The sequence below is a fragment of the Hippoglossus hippoglossus genome, chromosome 19 (genome assembly GCF_009819705.1).
Source record: "Hippoglossus hippoglossus isolate fHipHip1 chromosome 19, fHipHip1.pri, whole genome shotgun sequence".
NCBI classification, from domain to species: Eukaryota; Metazoa; Chordata; class Actinopteri; order Pleuronectiformes; family Pleuronectidae; genus Hippoglossus; species Hippoglossus hippoglossus.
The window spans coordinates 5,066,836-5,090,056 of NC_047169.1; the positions used below are offsets into that span (position 1 = coordinate 5,066,836).

Consider the following 23,221-nt stretch of genomic DNA (forward strand, 5'->3'; position numbering starts at 1 on the left):
AGCACTTTGATGTTATGTATGAAAGGTACTATAAAATACAATAATAACAACAACACAACAAGTAGTAATAGTAGTAGTAGTAGTAGTAGTAGTAGTAGCAGCAGCATTAGTATGAATCCGGTTTTAAAATGCTGTCACCACTAGGGGTCAGTGTTGGCTCGCTGCTTTTCCCATAGTAACAGACATTTAAACAATCTGCGTTCTGAGCTCGTTCTTAATTTAAACCGGAAATTGTAACTTCATAATTCAACAAAAATAAATAAAAACGCAGAATACAACGTGGATAAATCCAAATAAAGTCCATCATACCGGGGTTGAGCTGACGTACAGCGTGATGACGTGGGCACGCCTCCACAGGTGAGTTCATTTAGAAGGTGATGAGGCGCCTCGCGCTCTGAGCAGAGGAAGAAGAAACCCTCAGAGGAAAGTCACCGTTTACCAAGAGTTACAACAAGAGTAATAATAATCACACAATGAGTGATTCAGAACAGAAACAGGTAAGTCTGTGCATCCAGCTGCTGTACACACTGTGCCTGTTGGTGACGGGAGCAGGGGCTGGTCTCAGTTTGGGGCCCAACACCACAGAGAGCATGTGTTGCACCTCCATGTGAAATGTGTGTGTTTGTGTTGTGTCCAGTCGTGTCCCTCCACCCAGCAGGCCGAGGAGGTGAGTGAGTCCCAGTGGCCCGAGAACGGAGATGAGTGGAGTGATGCAGAGGAGGAGACCCACATGGACTGTGGTCTGCTGCAGGCCATGGTCGAGGAGGACGAGGACATCAACGTCCACAACGAGGAGACGTTCGGAGCCGGTGGGTTCAGGTCTCATTCCACACAGGGTGTAAAGTGGATCGTGTGGTTCTCAGGGGTTGATTCCCTCCACACTGTAAAAGAGACATTTTAAAGGGATACTTTGACATTTTTGGACATACGGTCATTTGCGTCTCATGACTCTGCAGCTGGGCCGTCACTTGTTATTCCAAATTTGAACATTCATATTTGATCTGTGAGGACCTGTTTGAATTCACAATGATCAGTCGAGTAGTGCATCTCTGATTTAGTTTGCCCTGTAGTCCAGCAGGGGGCGCTCACTGTCAGTCTAACCCATTACGTGCCCTCTTGATCTGTCAGTAATGTTACGTTTTTACTATGAAGTCAAGTCTATTTTTTTTATCTATTACCTCTAATGATGATTTAAATTTATTACAAAAAATAAATGTGCTTTCCACAACAGAAAAACAAACTACACAACAAAAATTCACTTTTTAACTTTGATCACAGATGAACATGATCAGGACCGAGTCTAGTTCCTTCAACTCTGATCATTTTATATTTCAAAGATATTTGTAAAAACTCGACTGTCTCGTAGATCTCGACGCGAATGAGACTCCAGAGGATCCGGGCGGCAGTCTCCTTTCGTTTGAAGAGCCGCCGCCTCCCCCGCCATCGCCACCACTACCGGACCCCTCCCCGCCGTCTCACCACAGCTCCCCCTCCCCTCCCAGACAGAAGACACAGGACCTGCCCCGGGCCCCCCCTCGGCAGTGCAGCAGCAGGGGCAGGGGATACAGGGGCGGGCTGAACAGGGGACAGATGTTTGAGGATCCAGCTGTGATGAGGATAGTGGAGGGACGACCCAATGTCAAGGTGACAGAAACTGAATTTATTTATTGCAGATTGACGTCTCCCCTCAAAGCAGCTTCTCATTTTGCTGTGTTGTGCTTCTAAGACTCTTGACAGTGCCATCGTGGACTGTGGGGACACCATGTGCCAGGAAATCTGTGAGGACGATGTAGGTGTCAACCTTTAAAGACATTTTACTTCTCGCTTGTGCTTTTAAATTCACTGTTTAATTTTTGCCCTCAGTGGATGGCGCCCTCTTACAGAAAAAACAGGCGGATCTCGGGATCGCTACTTCAGGTTAAAATCACAAAAGAGCACATGTGATCTTCTGAATGAGTGTTTTACTCAAACAAATAGCTGTTTTATTTTATTCTGTTTCTCAGGACAGTGCTATAGTTTGTGTGATTGATGGTCACAGAGGCGGAGGTCAGCACCTCCTGGATTTGCCATATGCTGTCAGGAGAGGGGAACCCAGAAGTCCCTACTGCAGGAGACAGTTTGGCGAAAGAGGCCCGACGCAGGTGGAGAATTAATTTATTTAGGCACAGATGTTCACTTAGACTCACGATGAACTGATGAGATGTGGGAGGTCAAAGGTCCCGGTGGCCTCACAAAACATGATTTTAAACCCTACATTTCATGAACTCTAAGTAATTTCTTCAAACGTGCTGCATCTCATTTGTTAAATCCATACAGAAACTTGTAATTTAGTCACTTTTCTTGAGTTTCACCATCACTCAAGGCAAAATATAGTAAATAAGCATATTTCACAAGTGGGAATCGTCACATCTGGTCAACTTCCTCACTCTGAATTTCTGTTTCTTCTTGCAGATGCATTCACCACTGATGCCAGGGTCGCCCATCTTCTCACGTCAACCTCTGACCCCACGGCAGCTTTACAATCAGGTTCATTCCACATTAAATCTGTCAGATGCAGTAAAACATCAGATGTATTTACACTGACGCAGTTTGTCCTGACTCATGATGTCATTTGTGTCGAATCAGACGGGGAGGTTCATGTTTCCCTTCAGCCGCCCGTGTCCGTCCACTCCTCAGTCTCTGACTCCTAAGATGATGCAACTTCGCTTTGGTGCCAACTCCCCGAGACCGTCCCCCTTTTACAGCCCCTCGTCCATTCCGGTGCAGCATTTCAGGTGCGTGGTCAAATGTTTGATTTGTGGATTTGTCAGCAAAGTTTGAATATCAAGTGTTTTTCTTTCTTTCTTCTTTGCTCACGAGTATATAAAACATCCACTTGACATTCAGGGATTTCACACAATCTGCCATTAATGTGTATTTACAAGATTTACTCTGCTGCAGCTGTTCCATTGACCAAATATAGAAAATATCAATACACCACTGTTTTGACTTAGAGATTTCATGTAAATAGGATGATTGAGTAATGAATGCATTGAGATTAAAACAATGACCACAGGCATCTTTTGAGTGTCTACATGTCACAGAGCACGACAACGTGAAGCTTCTGAATGTGACGTCTCTCTCTGACCCTCAGGTACCCAGGTCCCGTCACTCAGCTCCACCCCCAGCACAAACGATTACTCAGTCAAAAACAACGAGGGTTCCAAAGGTTGGTTCGACATTGAGTTCAGATTTTTTAAAAATGAATCGTATTCCGTGTGCTGAGAAAGAGGAACGGGCTCATTAACAGAAAAGATCTGTTTGTAGAAAGATGGACGGCTGGGATCCTTACTGTAATCTCATGACGATCAAAGAGAGGGAGTGGATCACCAGGCTGCAGATGATTCAGCTGCAAAGTGAGAATCCTTATCTCGAGGATTATTACTACCAGGTAGGAAATATTTGCTCTAGCGTCTTTTATTATTAATTCCATTTGAGATGAATTAAATATCAAATAAGGAATATTTTATATGCATAACCAAAAAGTGAGACTTTTCTTTGGCAACTAAATTTTAACTGTCGTAGGAGTACTATCGACGAATAGAAGCTAAGATGGCCGAGGAGGAGCTCGGCATCAGGAGCAAGAGGGAGCCGCCCAAGCTCACCACACCGTACATCACCAAGACCGAGTGCTACGCACCAGGTTCTTCTCTCATCACCGTTTGAAACCAAACCTAGAATAGTGCAAGATCTTTGTCTATATAAGCTTTCAATGCTCTGCACGTTTTACTACAACTCAGTCTTTGCTCTTCCAGTTGTGCACATCGAAGGCTCCTTGGGTCAAGTGGCTGTCTCCACATGTTACTCTCCTCGTCGAGCCATCAGTGCAGTTAATGCCATCCAAGCTCAGGGTCCACTTGAGGTGACTGGGCGACGAGACACATTCTGGTAACTTTGGAAGTGTATTAATCTGCCGCCTGTGACACTGACACCGTTATTTCCCACGTTAAAGGAGCAAAAAGACATAAGACAGCAGCGGTTAGAGGTCCTCAGCAAAATAGAAAAGGTAACGGCTGGTTCGTTGTTTTAAAGCAGTGAGATGCTTTTCTTTTAAAATTCTCTAATATTCAGTCCCACTTGTTTCCTGCAGTTGTTCGTGGCTCTGCTAGAGGTGGAGGAGACGGAGAGAGTAAAAACCCCCGTCCTGTCTGAAGCAGAAGAAAGACTGCTGGTGGAGAAAACCCAGTTTAAGGTGCAGCGCATCTACTCCCAGCTGCAAAACCACCACCCTGCGTGAGTCACATACCCCCCCCCCCCCCCGTTTGTGGTTATTGTTTGGAGATTATTTTTATGATTCTGTTGTAGATCTCCCAAATAGTTGAGGTTTTAATTGGCACTGAATTTGAGTAATAAACATTCTCGAACTTTTTGATGTAGAGATTCAGGAGGGGAGTTTCTTCCTTTCCTGCACGTCTCAAAAGGCAAAAAGCTTCTCTCTCGTCTGCTTCCGTTCCTGAAACACGATCCTGCCCTGAAGATCTTGCGTATCGTGACGTCGAACCTGCCAACGCTGATGAGCAAAGATACAGAAGAGGTAGGGGAAGTGGATTGTGGGTATTTAAGATGGTGACTATATTATTGAATGAATCTCACCATCGTCATTCACCTTTTAGGCTCTTCCAGTTCTTTACCCTCCCCTTCGAAATGTAATCGGAGGTCTGACGTTCAGTCAGCTCATTAGAGTCCTCAAAGATCTGACGTCCTCGGAGGCTCTGTCCACATACGAGTGTCTCACGCTGGCCTGTCAGAACAAGGTCGGTGCTTTCTGTCTTTCTTTATTAGTTCTTTATTAGAAGTTTCTGGTGTTTTCTCACCTGCTGCTTCTCCTTTCAGTTCGGACTGTCGCTGCTGTACGCTCTCCTCTCCCAAGGAGAGAAGCTGCTGTCCTCAGGCCTCCCTCTGGAGCCGAGCATCGGGGACTTTGAGACCTGGTGCGCCCTTTGAGTCTAATATTCCATGAAGGGAAGTCATTTTAACATTTGTGTTGGGATTGTGACGTTTGTGTTCCTGTGGTTTAGGACCGACACAATATTCCAGGTGGCGGGGCAGCTGTCCCAGTGTTCGCTGGTGGAGCCGCTCATTCTGCCCTCGAACCTGCTCACTCTCTTCTGCCGTTACCTGGACAAGCGCACCGTGCATCAGCTGAAAAGCAACATGGAGTAAGTTGATTGTTTTTATGCTTTACAGATAAATTTGCTGGCTCCTGACTCAAATGTGATTAATTTAGGTCTGTGACTGGATTCCTGGCTCTTCCGTCGTAAGCTGGACTGAAGCTGACGAGATGCTCGGCTAATGACCAGGTTGTAGTGAGCAGTGAGAGGAGCAGAAGCACAAACTCCTCAGTGTTCGTTATAACAGAAGCTCTGTAACATAATGTGATTACTGTTAAAAAAAATGCTTTAATTCTTATTCCCCTCCCTCCCTCGTCCCTTCACGTTTCTGCACACTCCAACTGTTTCCCTTTTTTATTTCCTTTATCTGATCTTTTTTACTTTCCTCCCATTGGTCTCCAGTCAGTTGTCTGAAATTACAAGCTGCGTTTCTTTTTTTCATTTAATTATTTTAACCTTAAAGTGTTGATCATTTCATTAGATCGCCACGGTAACATTAACTGGTGAATGAAGCGGTTTAACGTCAGCATTCTATCAAACCACATTACATGTATTTATTTCTGAAAGTATCATCTTACTGCTAATTACATTTATGACAGTAAATCTGAGATAAATGTCCTTGCTCAGATATTTTACTTAAACTAAACACAAAAAGCAAAGTAATTTATTTATTACTGATCTCAGAAAAAAAACAAATACTCTGTTAAGAAGTGAATCCTTCTTTCTTTGAATACCCAATTTTTTTTCTGTAATACAAAATATAAGCACATTGTGGAACTCCTACGTTTCCAAAAGTAGCATCTCAGTTATTTAGGACAATAAACTACGTGTTGTATAGGACAATGGTGACCAGGTTGAGGATTGTATAGTAATGATTGTACAGATGAACCTGTGTGTTCATATATATCGTTTTTTGTTTTGTTTTTGCAAAAAAAAGCATGCATTGTGTATACATGTGTTGGAATACTAAATATGATGTATCTGTAATTTTCCCTCTTAGATGTTTCAGTTGTAAAGAGATTTTTATTTTATTGTATTCATTTGGAAACAGGAAATAATTTAAATTGCACCATTGTAGAGCACTTGCAACATAAATAAAAAAAATATTTCAAAATGCTCAACGGTTTGATCTGGTTTGCAGAAAACGCTCCGGCATCAGAGTCCTGGACGTCGTATTGGGTCTTAATTCTCAGTATAAAGTTGGAGAGGCAGCAACATCGACTCGACTCACATCAAATCAAGTCTTTTCTCTTGATAGTGTGTGTGGTGTGTGAGTTGCTGAGTTGAGATTGAACCAAACTAATTGGCCTGTGTTGAAACACCAGTGTGTTACATTCCTATTGGGAGAAACTGGCGGCAGCAGCGAACCACAAAGTTGATGTGGTTACGGTTCTGGCATTAACAATATATCTACTTTTACATGGACGAAAACGTACTGTAAATTGTATACAAAAGAAAAACGAACATTTAGTTAATTGTGTTATATAGAGTGGTTAATTTTTTTAACACTGCATGTTTGTGTTTATCGAGGCCTCTGTTGTGTCCATATCTGGATTCTGGAAGATTTGTCCCAGGACCTCAGGCTCCAACAAATAAACCGGTTCATGTGACGATAAAATGTGGATAGTGTTAAAAAAGATTGATCTTTTTAAACTCACTAAAACTCTCTTCATATTGAAGTGACAGTTTTTCAGACCGCTGCTCAGCCCTCTCAGCTGTGGGTCTGTCAGCTGGAGTTCACTACAGTATTCCCAGTGCCCACCAGCTCTGGACACTCAACAGTTGGCAGATTCCACTGGCTGTTAACCAAACACTGAGTCAGAACACAGTTGGCCTGGTTCCTTACAGCTGCACACATCTGGGCAGAGATTCACGGTGCAGACGTGATCGTGTAGCGTCAGAATCCCTGAAGAACAGTGGTTTCACTGTGGACTGTAATTATTTGTCTTCTTGAATTCTGACAGTCGACATAAGATATCTCTGTTAATCTGTACCATAAACTGTATATTAAGATGGACAGCCCGTTTCCACTTCCTCCCACCATCCAGAAATGATGCCAAATATCCCAGACACGAACGCTACCATCTTGCGCAGCTGTCAATCATGAAGTTTCACTCTGTTTTTATAGCATTAAATAACTAGTTCCTACTTCCTGTGCCAAGAACTACCTACGTTTGACTGACGTGTACTTTGACTTTTCAGCTTGGCCCACGTCCCTTCAGAGAATATGGATGAAGCAGTGTTTATAACCTATATTCGCCGTCGTGTCATCCTTATATAGATTTTATCTGCATAAGGACAGCAGGGCTCTGAGATTGAAGTCTCATCCTCTGGGAACCATGAATGTCTAAAGAAATTAGTAATCCATACAACAGTTGGATGGGCTGCCGGGGCTCAGGGGTAGAGTGGGTCGTCCACACACTGAAGGGTCCGGCACTGAACCTCAAACTGCTCTTGACAGATGTGCCGGCAGAGTGTGAATGAGATTCATTAAGACTTTGAAAGTGCTTCATAAATGTCTGTTCCATTAGTTGTGAATGTAAAAACCTTTTATTTAAGAATTAGTTTCTGTCCCATGAGGTTTTCATGAATGATTCAAACTTATCACACGAGAGATGAGGGCTCAGAGACGCTTCGAACCGGCCGGTGAGGAGTTACAGACCCCTGGTTTGTCAAAGGCAGCGAGTTTGTGGAGAGGCCAAGTATGTGAGAGGTCTGGGGGGGGGGGCTGCGAGGTGAGACATTAACCTCTCCTTGAGCCCATAAGAGGAGGATTTGGACTTTAGGTGAGGAATCTATGTGAAAGGTGAGACATCTTTTCTCTTTTCACCTGCTTTTTTCTTGAAGTATTCAAAGGGGCCGCTCTCGTCACCATGGAGACATTAGGGCTCAAAGGAGCCTGAATAGAGGATGAAGACCAGTCACAGTTTCCATCACGTTACCATGGTGATGTGACGTTATTGTCAAAGTTCATTCACAACTAAAGCTGCCGTCCAGACAGGTGGCACGTTGAGCTGCACACTACAATACTGTAAATATACATGCAATAGAGTTTCTGTGTAGTACTATACTAAATATTGGACTCAGCTGCTTCCTCTTCAGGTCTTTGCATGTTTACTTCCCTTGTGTTCTGTCGCTGTGGTGATTTAGCTGATATTCATCTGAACCAGTCTGAAGTTTAAACCGTTCAAATCGTCCTTTTAAAGCTGTTTTTATATTTAACTATGTGTCTCCATGTGATCTCTGTCATCTTATACATTAAACAGACACTAACTTAACCAATGGACTGTATTTATATTGAGCTTTTCCACTCATGAGCTTTAGAAGTTGCATTCAAGCATTAGCCAACATTACCATAGCCACCAAATCACAGTAAGTATATACACAAACTATTTTAAACGATGGCAATGATCACAAAACGCTTCTAAACAACTGGGTCTTCCTTCATCCATCTTGTGTGATGGACCCTCCACAGTTAATCAGTCACTGCCCTCGCTCTCTTTGCTTCTCTACCTCTCCCTTATGTGTTAATGTACTTTAACTGTCCAATTATTCAGTTGGTGTGTGTCTCCGCTCACAAACCGGGGGGAGGATCTGGAGACGTGAAGAGGAGGTGAGAGGAGGAGCGGACCCCGGACCAGACTGTATATCAGACCCTCACTCTCAAGCTCTGCTCTCCTGCTGGGTTTAAAATCCTTGTTTCCTCCGGGTCCACTATGTTGGGACAGCTACTTCTTCAGAGTGCGGTGATCCTGTGGCTGGTGCAGTCGACACGTACAACTGGTGAGTGTCTGAGGCTCCTGCTGCGTAAAACAATAATCCACTCAATAGTCAGGTTGATTTGTCAAATATTGGATTTAAATTCCTATATTTTGCAAGATTAAAAGCATGACATGACTGAGGCCTTGGATCAGGGAGGTCAGTTTGAGGAAAGTGCCTTGTGTAAATGTTGACGTTAGAGTTCAACTTATCATGCAAACGTGAAGGTGGTTAAAATCACTGTAAAGTTAATACAGGACTGTAATTGGTCAATTAAGCAGCTTTGGACTTAGTTATCACAGTTATTAGAATCCTAAAAGAAACTGAGCTTTGTGGTTTATTGTTGGATGAAAAGACATAAAATATACAGTGAATGTGTCCATGAAATAGTTTTACGTGCAGCTTTCCCTCTTGAAGATAAATCTGTTGATAAAAGTTTATTTCATCAACTTTTTACACTGTATTATCTTGAGAACGTCTTAAAACCACCAACGTGTTTTGTGACTTCTACTTTAGTGATATTTACCTCCACCAAGGAGGAAAAGTTTTCGTTTGTGTTTGTTTGTTAGCAGGATTACGCAAAAACTACTTAACAGATTTCCAGAAAACTTTGTGGAAGGGTGCGTTGTGGGTCAGTGAGGAACCCATACCGTTTTTGTGCCCGTGAACATCTTGCCCGTTGATTTCTCAGAATAATTCACTGATCTTGATGAAAAAGGTCAGGTTTGTTTAGGGGACTGATATTTGAGTGTGAACAATTTGGTGCAGATCCATATAAAAATCCAGATCTCGTGAATTTAAATGTAGTTTCTTGAGGTGACTGAGATATAGTTGATTGTAGCATTCAAATCATTCGCACCAGTCAGTTATTTACCACATTGCTCTTTAAATTGATTGGACACCATCCAGTCAGATTCCAGAACTGAATCGTGCAACATTCGTCCAGATTTTAAGATATTGTTGATTGAGATGAGCAGAAATCACCAAAAGAAGTGTTTAAATATTTTTCTTTCAGTCTCAGGAGCAGACTCAAACTGTGTTTAAATACCTGCTGCTTCCGTCTCGTGCGGTGCGACCTGCTGAGACGAGCGAGAGACGACACAGATGTCTCTCTGATGGTCGGGTTTGCCTGTCAAATTTCAAATGATGATGTTAAACTGAAATCTTAGCAACGCGACTTGTGAAACTCCTCCGTGTGTCTGGCGCTCCTCCAACTTTTCTTATGATGATGCGAAGCAGCCATATATCCAGTTTTCTCTTTAGGCCGCGGCCTCGGCTCCTGAAATCAAAGGCCGCTCGGCTCCAGTGGCAGCAGCAGTCTAAATCTAACATCCCCCTGTGAGGAGGCAAGAGAATGGTTTTACTGCTTGTACACAGTCACTCCACTGAGTCCGCTTCAGTCTCACAGAAAATGTTTGACAGACTAGTGACTCACCAACAAACTGACTTTAATGAACATTAATGTGTAATTATAATCCAGGGACCTTATGAAAACTACCGGGGATGGAAGTGGGGCTGAAAACTTTACTTTTTAAAAACACAAGGCCCTTTCCATCATGATAATATTTTTGAATACCCAAAATAAAAACATTGTAAGACAATAATCTAGAAGTAAAACGTCACACTGATTTTAAAGATCCACTCGACATGTTTCATCTTATTTCCAATATTTAGCAGATGAACTGTTTGAACTGTAGTGACCTGACAGTAGTTTTATATGTGTTTAAGGTTATGGAGCTGCATCAGGAGTATCCAATGGACAAGGGCAGCATCCTTACGGTGAATCCTTCACTTTCTTTACACTTTCTATCTTTATGAAACATGAAAATTATTGCAATTGTGTAATTTTGACACAAGCCGCAGCTTTAGTTCAAATGTGTTGCTTCTCTTTTCTTTAGGAAATAAACCCCAAAACGGTGGAGGACTGGGAAGAATGCTGATTCCATCAAAAGGTAAATTAACAGTAAATTTCTTTATCTCTCACCTTTTCCTCAGAATTACAGCTTCTGTTTGTCTTATTATTACATTTCTTGTTTTGAAGGTGTGGGTCAGGCCATGGGAGCACAGCATGGACACGGTGGATACCCTACGAAAGGAGCAGGTCAGTGGCTACAGAGCGTGAACACTGAAGAAATCTGTGACGGCAGGTTGATCTCGTTTGAGAATATAACTTTCCTAACGTTTACCTCAGGTTATGGACGAGCAGCTGGAGTTCCAACAGCAAACGGAGCGAAGTCTAATGGTAAATGTGTTTTCACACCATATTATCAGTATGTTAAATAAAACTTTTTCTGACCACATATATGATCTGATTAAGGCTACGGAGCCGCTGCTGGTGCGACCAATGGAGGAGGAGTGAAAGGTGAGTTCACCGTGAACCTGTCTTTATTTAAACAAATCATCAATATATAAATATGCTGAATGTTTTGATTCTGTTTTAAGGCTACGGAGCAGCAGCTGGTGCGACCAATGGTCAAGGTGGCAAACCACAGGGTACGTATTTTATTCTGAAACCAAACTCACTGAAGAAAAGTGCTGTATTATACTGAATGTCATCATCTCTGGTAACTTAGGTCATACAGGAATTTAAAAAGGCAGATCCATCCCTGTTTCCCACTGTTAACCCGTCTCTCTCTCTGCTTTGTGCTTTGTGTTTCTAATGCAGGAGGAAACCCAGCACACGTACCAGGTGGAAATGGAGCTAAATCCTCTGGTAGTTACACTTTATTGAATAAATCTCTGCACCTTTACACCGATGGCAGCCGTCGTTACGAAGCCACTTAATGATGGATTGATAAGATACAATCATTCTTTGCAGGATATGGTGTTCAGGCCGGCCCAGCTAATGGAAGACAAGTGAAGGGCAACGGTATGATACTGATGACACACACACACACACACACACACACACACACACACACACACACACACACACACACACACACACACACACATACACTGAGCAACGACACAAATTAAATGAAATTATCTTTACGTTCCAGGCTACGGGGCTCAGGCTGGTGGATACGGTGGACAAGGAACTAAAGGTATTTTAGTGTATTAGAGGTGATGATGTACTAAAAGGGTCATCGATTGTATTTTGGGGCCAGACTTTAACTTAAAAGAATATTTAGGCATATTGTTGTTGTTTTATCAGCCTGTGTCAGTGTGAACAGATTCAAACACATCTGGGATCAGTAAATCATGCTTCTTAACAATATAGGGGGTTTAATTAACAATATATCTGTTAAATAAGTTATTAAAATCACATGTATAAGTAATATTTTCATTGGGTTTAAGTTAATCACACTGCGTCTCTTTACTCTGCAGGTTACGGAGTTCCTGCTGCTGCTGCACCAAATGGAAACGGTGGACATTTGAATGGTGAGTCCACGGTTTCAGTCATTATCAGTTTGTTGAACGTTGAAATTCAGTGAATCAGTTTGAAATCAATCAGAAAACTACACGAGACCGAACGAGTGTCTTGTCTGGTTTTTAGGTTACGGTGCTGCAGGTGTTCTGGGAGGGAACGGAGCTAAATCCAATGGTGAGTGAGATTCCCACAATGCTCCGGATTCAATAAGATATTACAAAGAAAGATACAGTAGATTTCACATGCATCGACAATCTTAAGTAGATGAATCATGACAAATGTAAAAAAATGGGATTTCTTTTTTGCTTGATTTCAAGATGAAATGTGTTTGTGTTGTTTGTATTTGTAGGAAACGGTGCCGCAGCTGCTGCACATCATGGGCTCTTAAATAAAGGCAAAGGTAAGATGCTTTTATGTGAATGTTCATTGATCAGATTGATTTTTGATTAACTTGGCAAGAATTCAGTAAAATCAAAAAGGAGAATTAAAATAAATGAAACCCCCAGTACAGTTTTTCTTAAAACGCTTGGGGGTACCTAATATAAATGTGGATAAAACTGACAGAGCTTTAAAACACACATTTAAATAAATAAATTGGTATCAGATGTTTGAATATAATAATTGTTCTTTAGGTCAAGGAGCTGCAGCCGGTCCTTCCAGTGGAAATGGGGCGAGACCAAATGGTGAGACGTGTGAATGGGCGGCCTGACGCCATTTGAGTTTCTATAAATAAAAGATGTTCGTCTGTTTGACTGAAGTTGTCTCTCTCTGCTAAAAGGACACGGAGGAGCCGGCAGTAAACCCATGAATGGATACGGGCGTCCACCTTACGGAGCAGGTAAATCATGACCTGTCACGTTCTCGTCCAGGGAATCAAACGTTCACTTTACACGTCTGTACTGGTGTGATTTAAGGTGCAGGTGTGGGAACGGGACCCTCCAGAGGTGCGGGAGTGCCTCAGCTGGCCCGGAACCAAGGGAAAGGTGAGTGGAGGTCATGACACAGAGCGGAGGTCACCTCCTGATTCACCAGTTAACAATGTGTTTCTGTTCTTCCAGCATATGGCGGCAATGGTTATAATGGTTACGGAGCTCAGCCCATGGGAGGTGAGTCATACACACTTCAGGGACCATGGTGAATAAAACATAAATGCTATTTGTTAATATATATTTGTGTGTGTGCTTTATTTATAGCCTATAATGGCGGTTATGGTCAGGCTGGTATGGGTCTGGGGTCTCGGTATGGAAATGGAGGAATGAAGGGGCCGAAGCACGGTAAGGTTATATCTGCTGCCTGGTGAAAAATAAATGATCTTATTAGTGATTATTACATGTTTGTTAATTCGGCTCAATTCCAATTTGATGTTAAAATGTCAGGTTCCAATGGGGCTGCTGGTGTGCCCAATGGACAAGGAGCAAAATCCAATGGTAAATGTTATATAATACAAAATATCACACATAGCAACAATAATAATTCCTCAGATCAACTATTTAAATCATTGTATTTTAAATGTAAAGGTTATGCAGGAGTCAGAGGCCCTGGGGGAAATGGAGCCAGGCCCAATGGTGGGTCAACCTCCAGGATATTTCCAAATTCTATTTTATTCTTATCACATTTAAAGTATAAGATCAATAATCCTCTTTGTGTTTGTGGAACTGTTCAGGTTATGGATTCCAGAATGGTGGAGCCACCAGGCCGGCAAATCCAGGTTAGTGCATGGTCACAATTACATAACCTCGATGATTTTCAGAAATTACACATAATGTAAATGTTTAATGTAATGTAATTTTTAGGGTATGGTGGCTTTCCTAATGGGTATGGATCCAAACCCAAAGGTGAGACTATTAATCCTCTTTTAAATGATTGATGATGATCGAACACATTTCAATCGGATGAAGAAGTGGTTTGTTTTGATTGACAGGTTATGGAGCCAACAGGGGAGGAGCAGTGAGAACTCAACCAGGTACAACTCGTATTTCACACGTGTCACAAACTTGAGTTTTAAATATAAAGTCAGTTTTAGATCTTTCTATAACGATTTCTTTGCTCTCAAGGTTATGGAAACGGAAATGGAGCTGCTCCCAATGGATATGGAAATAAACCCACTGGTGACTGGTTATATTTAATGTTAGAAAGTACTCATCATGTAGAAATGACGCCTTGTGATTCAGTGTGATGGTGAATTATAATATGTTGTGTTGTGTTTGACCTGAGGTTATGGAGCTGGAGCTGGAGCTGGAGTTCCCAATGGATACGGAGCAAAACCCAACGGTACATCCTGTTAATATGCAACTTATATACAGAAGTAAATAGTTCGAATTCAAAACAAATCTAAAAAAGAGATTAGTTGAGGAAAGAAATATTAAATATAAGAAATATGATTAAGCATTCTTTTTGCATTTAATCATGACACCATAAATGCATCTTTAAAAAGAAAATACATTTTACAAAGTTAATTAAATTTCCTTTTTTACCAGCCTTGCTCACTTTGTGTTAAACCTTCTCTCCAGGTCATGGAGTCAGAAACGGGGCTGCACTCGGGGGATATGGAAGCCGTCCCAATGGTTCGCTCCAGTTTGTATTTAGGAAATTCAAGAATTCCTCATTTGTGTATAAGTTCATCTTGTGAGGTTATTGGTCAGTTCACAGTGTCACTGTTTGCAGGACATGGAGGAACGAGAGGAGGCGCCAAACCTCAAACTACCAAAGGAGTTGGAGCCGTGTCTCCGGGTGAAGGAGCTAAAACACTCGGCACCGGTGAGAAGTCTTGTTAATATTAATATCTATATATAACTCATTCAATGTCTGCACTGCTTGTGTGATTTGTGAAAATTGTTTTTTGTCAGGCTATGGTGTTCCTGCTGGTTTACCCAATGGACAGTTGGCTAAAGCGGCAAATACTGGTAAATGCACTTATTCTGTTCTGTTGATGAATATGTGATGTGAGGCTGTGAATTTATTTATTTTTCATTCTTCTAAATGATGCTCTGAGTGTTTTTTTACTCAGATGTGGTTTGGACGTCTCTTGTGTGTTTGGTTCTCAGGTTACGGCGTGATGCCAGATGCGATGGGTACGAAGGGGGCAGGTGCTTCCAGTGGAAAAGGCCTCAAGGGTGGAGCTTTCCCTCCGATGCAGCCAAGTGCAGCACCACAGGAGGGCGCTCCGCCTCAACTAGCAATAACTCAAGGTGCAGCGCCTGTTGCCCCTGCTGCCCCAGCCCCTGAGCCAACCAGTGGCCTCCTTGTCATGGTGACACAGGAGAAATATCAGAAGCAACCGTCACCTGTGCCACAAGGAAAAGGCTACAAGCTGATGCAGCTAATCACCACACCAGAGCCAGCACCAGCACCTGAAGCCACACCTGAACCAGCACCCGTGGTCCCACAGGGAAAGGGTCTGAAGGAAATCATATCCGGACCTGAACCAGGGATTTCCCACAGTGACCCAGAACCAGAGCCGGCAGCAGTCGTCCCTCAAGGCAAGTGCTGTGAACTTTGCTCCACTTGATTTCTAATGCAACATTTCCAAATTGTCTCTCAACTAGTTTGCAGGATGTGTCGATTATTGCTTTGCAGATTCACTGCAACACAAAGTGTAAATGCGAGAAGACATTTCTTTTAATGTTTCCTACATATACATTGTATTCTGTTTATTGCTGCAGAGTCATTGGGTGTAATCGATCTTAAACCTCTAGGTTATGTGACAGGCAGTGCTGTGCCTGAGCAACAAGGTGCAGAGACAGACGTTGTTTTGGGGGTAGACAGCACTGGGGAGGGGGGTGCGTCCCCTGAAAGCACCACAGCTGTTCCTGAAACAGCTACAGACACAGGGAGCACCGTTGCTGAAGAGACACCGACTGTGGGTGTGACTGAGGTTTCACCAGAAGAGGAGGACGTCCAGAGTCCCCCTGAGGCGGGACCCGACAGGCTCGGGGTCAAAGGTGTCCCTGCAGGGGGAACAGGGGCAACTGGTAAACTGAAGCTCCATATGGGTTCTGGTGTTGGGCTGCATGTGGAAACTGAAACCTGCATCCGTCCTAACCTGCATCCGTCCTTAGCAGAATGTTACATGATTCATCAGACTGCAGGATTAATGTTGTTTTAATGACTAGAATTCAGTCCAACGTGCCTGTTCTAGTTTTGTAAATGGCATCGGAAAAATGCTTCATGAGTATTTATCTGAAGTATTGAATGTATATATATCTTTGAATACAGCTGTTACTATTACTACAGGAACTATTTAATGTCATGCAGGCTCACAGCCGACCTGAGACTGAATCCTAGTCATAATGGTTATAGTTGTTTCTACAAATTAACTGTGATCATAATTTACGTATGTTTCTGTGTTGCATGAATAACTTTATTTTTCTTATCCTGTGTTCCTGTTGAATTCTCACTCTCAACTTTGTCGTATTTAAACTAGAGTCAGTAAAGCTGTTTTCAGATATGACCTGAGCAGCGTTACATTTGATAGACAGATGTGGTTGTTTTCTATCTTCTCAGTAACAAAGTGAAAAAGGGAATTTCCCAAAACATGGAGGTATTCTGTGAATGTTTGAAGCAGTTTGTGTGTTGATATTATGGATTCATTCTCAGTGTGTAAGTGAGAAAAACTGTTGGTTGTGTTTGTCTGGAGTTATTTGTGCACTTTGTTTATTTAAACATTTCAGTTGGTGCGTTCAGTGCATGAGCTGTAAAGTACTTTATGTTTAACCCACTGACTCAAAACCACAGTCTTTACTTGAAGATGTTGAAATGTAAAGAGATTTAATAGCTGGTTCGTTTCCATCTAAACAGATTTTTATTCTGTCCTTCTGACTTTCAGAGAACGGAGGAGGATCTTCAGTTTCCAAGGGAAAGGGAGCGAAACCTGGTAAATGTTAAATTACTTTCTTGGCATAAATATAAAACTTCCAGGGAGATGTCAGTGAATCAGAAGTGATTAGTGTTGGCCTAATCTTACTGGTAGTACATACATGTATGTGTTTTAATACATGTTCCCATTGTTATTATAGACTGTGGACCATCAGGAGTACCAAACGGACAATGGATGAAAATACCTAGACCAGGTGAGCAGAGTATATTTCATGCCTGGTGATGTGTTGGATGTGTACTTTCACTTTTTACTGCACGTACAATATAATCCAAATGGATCAGGACAGTTTTGAAGTAGTTCAGTAACATGGACACAAGTTGAGAAACACAATATGTACTTGATCACGACCCTTATTATTAACACAGAGTCGGAGCAGATGATGAAAACTGAGTGTGCATGTTTTCTCTTTGTCATTTGAGGTTACAATGAAGGTGCTGGAGCAGCTGGCTCGAATACAAAAGGTACTTGTACACTGAGTTCACGGTATAACACAGGATATTTTACATATAGAGAGGTTTATATAATTCATGCATGATCCTTTCATTCATTTTGAGGTTATGGAGCCGGAGCTGGTGTTCCCAGCACACATGGGGCTAAACCCAACGGTAAATCTACTTTATTCTTCATTACCAATATTCATGTGTATGAAATACTCACAATGGAACATTACTGCAGGTTTTATCATTGTATAAAAGCAGAAATGACTGTAGGTGTGTGATGTCATTGTTTAGGATACGGTGCAGGTGCCGGTGCCGGGGCATTTTCAAATGGAGGAGGAACTAAAGCAAACAAACCAGGTGAGGAACCTGGATCTGACAATCTGGACTGCACTGATCTGCTAGTTATTCATTTATATAACTGTATTCTTTTGGTTTCTACTGTAATTCTACCTGTTCACTTTTCCATGATATAAATAAAACACCTTAGATATCTGAATCAAGTTGTTTTTCTCCGCAGCTTATGGAGCAGGAGGCTACCCTGTCCCTGGACTCGGCAACGGATATGGAGCTGGTAATATTTACTGTCAATATAAACATACAGTGAATAATTTAAATGTGTTTTTACACGTGTGTTTGTTTTACATGTGTAGGGTTCAGATTTCCTTATGCAGGGAACCCTAAGCAACCTGGTGAGTTGAGAGAAATTCACCCCGACAATAATTATAAGTAGACGTGTGCTGTGTATTTTGATAATTGTTGTGTCTGATCTCAGGTTACGGACAAGGAGCGCACCCTGGAGCCGGATATGGAAATGGAAATTCATACGGAGGTGCACTTTCCAAGGATATCTATAAATTATAAAACATACATGAGGCTGTGAACTGGTAGATGTGCACAGAGGTAGTTTTATGAGTTCTTCTTCTTTGCAGGATATGGAAATGGCTACACCGCTGGTGTACAACCTGACTTTGCAAGCAAGTATATTTTTATATTAATATTTAACTAAGGAAATATTTTTGCAGCAGTGGCACATGAATTACAGTAGAAGTCAACATTTCTCTTTCCCTCAGGTCTCGGCCAGGGTTCACCCACTGACGCCAAATCAGGTGAGATAGAGACAGAGAACATGAGATTAACAAGACACAGATAGTGGAACTGTGATAATAACACATGGTTCTACAGGTGGTGCAGCACAGGTTCCTTACAACGGAGCCCCAGTGGTTCCTGCTGGACTTGATGGTAAGACCATAGCATCATGTAAAACTCCTGCAAAGTGTAAATCAGCTCATGGGGTAAACGTTACCAGGTGTGATTGAGATATGTTGTCTGTGCAGGCATTAGTCAGTTTGAGCCTCAGGCTGCTGGACTCGGACCAAATGGAAAGCTGGGCAGCGTGTACGGTGGTATGTACTGTGCAGCTTCACACATTCAAATCTTTATCGACGCAATAAAACTTGTGAGGAAAGGATTTTATTTCAGGAGAGAATGTTGAATGCTCTTCCCAATGTTACAGGAATGGGCGGCTTGCCTTTCGCCGGTCATGGAATGGGTGCAGAGAAATTCAACGCCAAGTACGGTGAGTTCTTGGAGAAGCTTGGAGAACTTGACTTGACTTCATGGGTTTATAGCTAATATAATTCTGCCTTACTTTGAAAACAAGACACTCTAAATCTTTAATCTTTCAAGTTTCTTTCTCGTTATTTATGTGCCAACCAACTCACTGCTCCTTGCTTCAGGCATTGGTGGGTTGCAATTTGGTGGACAACCCCTCAGTACAGGAACTAACGGAGCAGGAAAGCACGGTATGTTTCTGTTATTGTTGCCTTTATTTGTGTGTTTTGAATGCATAAGCTAAAATGTCCACTCTCAGGTGCCTCTTAAGAGTAAGTACAATCAGTCTTCAATGAGGCCATGTGCGTCCAGTAACTGTCTCCATTCCCTCCAGGATACGGTGGAGGACCATATGGACCTACAGGTGACGGGAAATCAGCTGGAAACTATGGTGAGAGTCTTGAGCAGCCATGAAACAAAAAGTCAACAGCGTTACAAAAAGATTTGTTGAACTACGAAGAGACTGTTTAAGAGATTGATGGACTGTAAATATCAATGGACGACGCGTCTCCTCAACCTCCCACTGATCAGAAATGAAGCTAAAATATCCCGGATACCAACGACGCCATTTTGTGCGTTTGGAGCCAGAGTCTGTGCAGCAGCGCTAATTGTCAGTCCCAGCTGTCAATCATGATGCTGTCAATAACTAATTAAAACCAAACTGAACCAATCAGAAACAAGAGCACTTGAACATACATCAGTGTGAAAACATCTTTGAGAAAAAAATTATTTGATGTGTACCGGACGGTTTTTGGTTTGATCCACGTCCCATCTCCTAACATTGTGGAGGCAGGATTTATGACCTATACCGCAGCCAGCCACCAGGTCGCAATTTAGATGCTTTGGCATCACTTTTGAGGTGCAGTCATGTCGGCCATCTTTATTTATAGTCTACTAGTTGGATCCATACCAATATTTCTGGCATGTTGGCCCCATACTGAGCTAGTTGATATATTAATGTTGATTTTAATGCCAAAATTCTTTCAGGCGGCCTCGGTGCCGGCATGGGAGGGGAACCTGCCCCTGGACAATATGGTCAGTTCTTGCTGTGACTCGTAGTTTAATCTTCATTACTGTAGACACTCCAGAGAAGTCATGTGATCATTTTATACTGTTTTCTCTCCATCCCTGCTCAGGACACACTGGGTTCCCCAATGCTGGCCAACATCTCGGACTTGGCAGTAATGGAAATATAGCTGGAACATATGGTGAATAATTTGACGCACAGAATCCCAGTCACAGTTTTGTTTTTGTTCTTCATTTGTTCATTTTATTTCTGTTCCTGTTTCTCCTCTTCCTGTGCAGGTTATGGAAGAATGCCTTATGAAGCTCAGCCAGCTGTAATGAGCCCCGAAGTCAAATCTACTGGACAATATGGTAAAACACATTTCAGAAAAGAAAAAAAAACATTATGTGGTCATGACGTTTTTCTGGCCACCAGATTTTGTAGAAACATCCACGTCCACAGTCTGTATTTATTTATTATTCATCTATAGGTTCAGTTATATACACTTTCTTCCAGGTCTGCCTGCGTCACCATATCAGCCTGAACATGTCGGTCTTGGACACAATGGAAAGTTGAGCAGCCAATATGGTGAGCTGCAGCAGACATGACAGCTACTTTCTACACGTTTCCACATGTGTTGGTTTAACTCGTCGTCTTTGTGCGGCTGCTTCCTGCTCAGGTGGCGGAGAAGTTCCCTACACACCACAAGCTCTTGGTTATGGGGGCGAAGCCAAATCTGCTGGGAAATACGGTACGTCCTTTTAAATGTTTTCGTTTTTTTCCGTTCTCATATCAGTTTTATTTGGTTTCCATGTTTGCTGAATGGTTTCACATCAACCTCTTCACAGGAAACCAGGGGGCGTATCCCTCACAACCCCTTGAATCTGTATCTGAAGGCAGATCTGTCGGAGATTATGGTATTTTTGTCATTATTGGTACCATTTATCCCTCATGTCAGATTAGAAATGTGCCAACTAATCATTTTTTTATATGTTTTTGCTTAAAACAGAAACGGCCGGTTTACCTTACGAGTCCCTGCCCTCCGAGCCAGATTCACCTGGAAAGTCTTATGGTGCGTCAGAGGAGGTTTCACTGCACAAATAGACCGAACACCTCAACCTCTTCTAATCTCATGTGTTTTTACTCTGATCTTAGTGAAGGGAGAACTTCGGGCTCCAGTGGCTGCAGTAGAGAGCGAGGGGATGTCTGTGGATGGATATGGTCAGTTTACTGTGTATCTCTACATGTCTCTTGTGGCTCCATTGAACTTAGATCAATATTCAGCTGTTGTTTGTCCCTTTCAGATAATGTGGGCTATATAAACGGACATGTGCAACCTGAAGGTAAAACTAGAGACAATCCTTTTAACATTTTAACTCCCTAAATAATGCATTGACAAAAAGGAAATTACATTAGTTAAAATATTCACTATAGCTGTGTCATTTCCTGCAGCTCTCACTCCCGACCCCACCCTGGCCTACCCCTCCGTCCCGTCCTATCTGCCTCTAGAAGCCTCCTTCGCACCTGATGTGTTGCCTGGAGCGGGCGTGGAAGACCTGCCCGATTCTGACCTCGGTCTCGATTCTGCAGCCGCCACGGAAACGCACGGTGTGGTCGAGGTGCCTGAAGAATCCGAGGACCTGCTACAACAGCAGCTGCCACGGCAGATACACATTCAACAGCATCTCAAGCTGCATTTTCACCCACAAGGTGAGTCCTGGAGAGGTAAAAGAACCACTGACAGAACTTCTAGACTCCAGTAAAGTAGTATCGTGGAAGGGAGAAGATAAAAGAGAGGATGAACTATTCAGGATTGCGTTTATCTTCTCATCTCACTCTTCACCACACTAGAATTACCATGTTGTGCTTGTATGCCTCCTCCAACCAGTGCAGATTTCATTTTTTTTAATCTTAAATCCAACTGAACATTTGGACCAAATGAAGAAATTCCGTCAAGGTGTTCTTGAGATATTGTGCAAGCATGTAACAGACAACAGGAAAACACAATTCCTATGTCCTCTTGTGGTTGCCGGAGCAAGATATTTAGAGATATTCAGAGATAAAATAAGTTATTGGTCATTTGCAGACTTGCCAAAATTTGAATTCAGGAAGAGGCTGTAAATTTGATTTGTAATAACATGTAAAATGTCTTTGTCCTCAGGAGCAAAGGATAGAAAATATGATCTGAATAGCTTCTTTGGGAACAGTGGTTATCAAGGTGAGAACAGACTCAGAGTAAAACATCGTTCACTTTGTATTTTCCTCAAACGTCCAACTCATCGTTGTCCTGTTTTCTTTTCTCCTCGCAGGTTAACTGTGCCGACAGGGACAACATCTGTGTATCTCACTTTATCTCCTTCTCTTCTGCTGTATGATATTTTTTAACTTTTTTTCCTAATTGTATATTAATTTTATTTTGTCTCTGGTATCGTCGTATTTTTTGTGTTTGCTTGTAAACCAAGAGATAAAATAACATTGAAGCAATGTTGAGTTGTTAGGTTTTAGTGTAAATTTCTGCGTTTCCTATTTGTCCTGCACTTACTGTTCACTCACTATAGCAAAGAAGTGGTTGATGAAGACACGGAGATGAATTGCTACACGCAGTCAGGGATTTAGTTGAATTGGTCAGTTTTGCCTGGACGTTCTCAACTCAATACTTCTATAAACCTTAATTCAGTCTAATTTATTTTGCACGGAAATGTTTTTGTTAGTTCTTCATTGTATAGTATTTGATCGATTAAAAACCATCTAAGAATCCCAATGCTGTTTCACTCATTTGTGTGCATTTCCTACATTTATTATTACAATTTATTATATGTTTAAACGTACAGTCAATCATTTGTGAGCCACAGATCATCCCGAGTGCAGCAGAACGTGAGCAACAGGTGAATGTTGCTGACTACACTGAGGGAAAATGCAGAATGTCTCTGTTTAGGATGAAGTTCAGGTGAGAGTGGGTTATGAGCCGCGTTAAGGAGCAGCTGTAGTCGTGCACGTGGCTTTCCT

At 42.2% G+C, this 23,221-nt stretch overlaps 2 protein-coding genes across 2 annotated transcripts; both read left to right on the forward strand.

The window, feature by feature from the left end:
* Window positions 1–324: 324 nt before the first annotated feature.
* Window positions 325–6,329, forward strand: patl2 (PAT1 homolog 2). The gene is made up of 19 exons (XM_034570333.1): window positions 325–497; window positions 638–809; window positions 1,367–1,644; window positions 1,727–1,789; window positions 1,864–1,917; window positions 2,004–2,141; window positions 2,452–2,526; window positions 2,626–2,774; window positions 3,134–3,208; window positions 3,307–3,430; window positions 3,565–3,682; window positions 3,795–3,901; window positions 3,992–4,045; window positions 4,130–4,272; window positions 4,417–4,573; window positions 4,653–4,793; window positions 4,873–4,970; window positions 5,058–5,198; window positions 5,267–6,329. The coding sequence occupies exons 1-19, from the start codon at window positions 474–476 to the stop codon at window positions 5,298–5,300; spliced, it is 2,145 nt and encodes a 714-aa protein (XP_034426224.1). The 5' UTR covers window positions 325–473; the 3' UTR covers window positions 5,301–6,329.
* Window positions 6,330–8,828: 2,499 nt separating this feature from the next.
* Window positions 8,829–22,822, forward strand: cmn (calymmin). The gene is made up of 56 exons (XM_034571483.1): window positions 8,829–8,933; window positions 10,638–10,688; window positions 10,808–10,861; window positions 10,951–11,010; window positions 11,101–11,151; window positions 11,227–11,271; window positions 11,352–11,402; window positions 11,575–11,622; window positions 11,728–11,778; window positions 11,912–11,956; window positions 12,240–12,293; window positions 12,409–12,456; window positions 12,632–12,682; window positions 12,915–12,965; window positions 13,061–13,120; window positions 13,197–13,265; window positions 13,341–13,388; window positions 13,476–13,556; window positions 13,659–13,709; window positions 13,800–13,847; window positions 13,946–13,990; window positions 14,076–14,117; window positions 14,204–14,245; window positions 14,337–14,390; window positions 14,497–14,553; window positions 14,793–14,846; window positions 14,947–15,039; window positions 15,129–15,185; window positions 15,327–15,761; window positions 17,108–17,155; window positions 17,298–17,351; window positions 17,578–17,619; window positions 17,713–17,763; window positions 17,890–17,955; window positions 18,116–18,169; window positions 18,249–18,287; window positions 18,371–18,427; window positions 18,528–18,572; window positions 18,669–18,704; window positions 18,781–18,837; window positions 18,933–19,001; window positions 19,112–19,174; window positions 19,335–19,400; window positions 19,544–19,600; window positions 20,197–20,244; window positions 20,346–20,417; window positions 20,515–20,586; window positions 20,732–20,803; window positions 20,895–20,966; window positions 21,064–21,132; window positions 21,225–21,287; window positions 21,371–21,436; window positions 21,520–21,558; window positions 21,650–21,925; window positions 22,377–22,433; window positions 22,525–22,822. Exons 1-56 carry the CDS (start codon window positions 8,867–8,869, stop codon window positions 22,527–22,529), a joined length of 3,678 nt encoding a protein of 1,225 aa, XP_034427374.1. The 5' UTR covers window positions 8,829–8,866; the 3' UTR covers window positions 22,530–22,822.
* The last annotated feature ends 399 nt before the right edge of the window (window positions 22,823–23,221 follow it).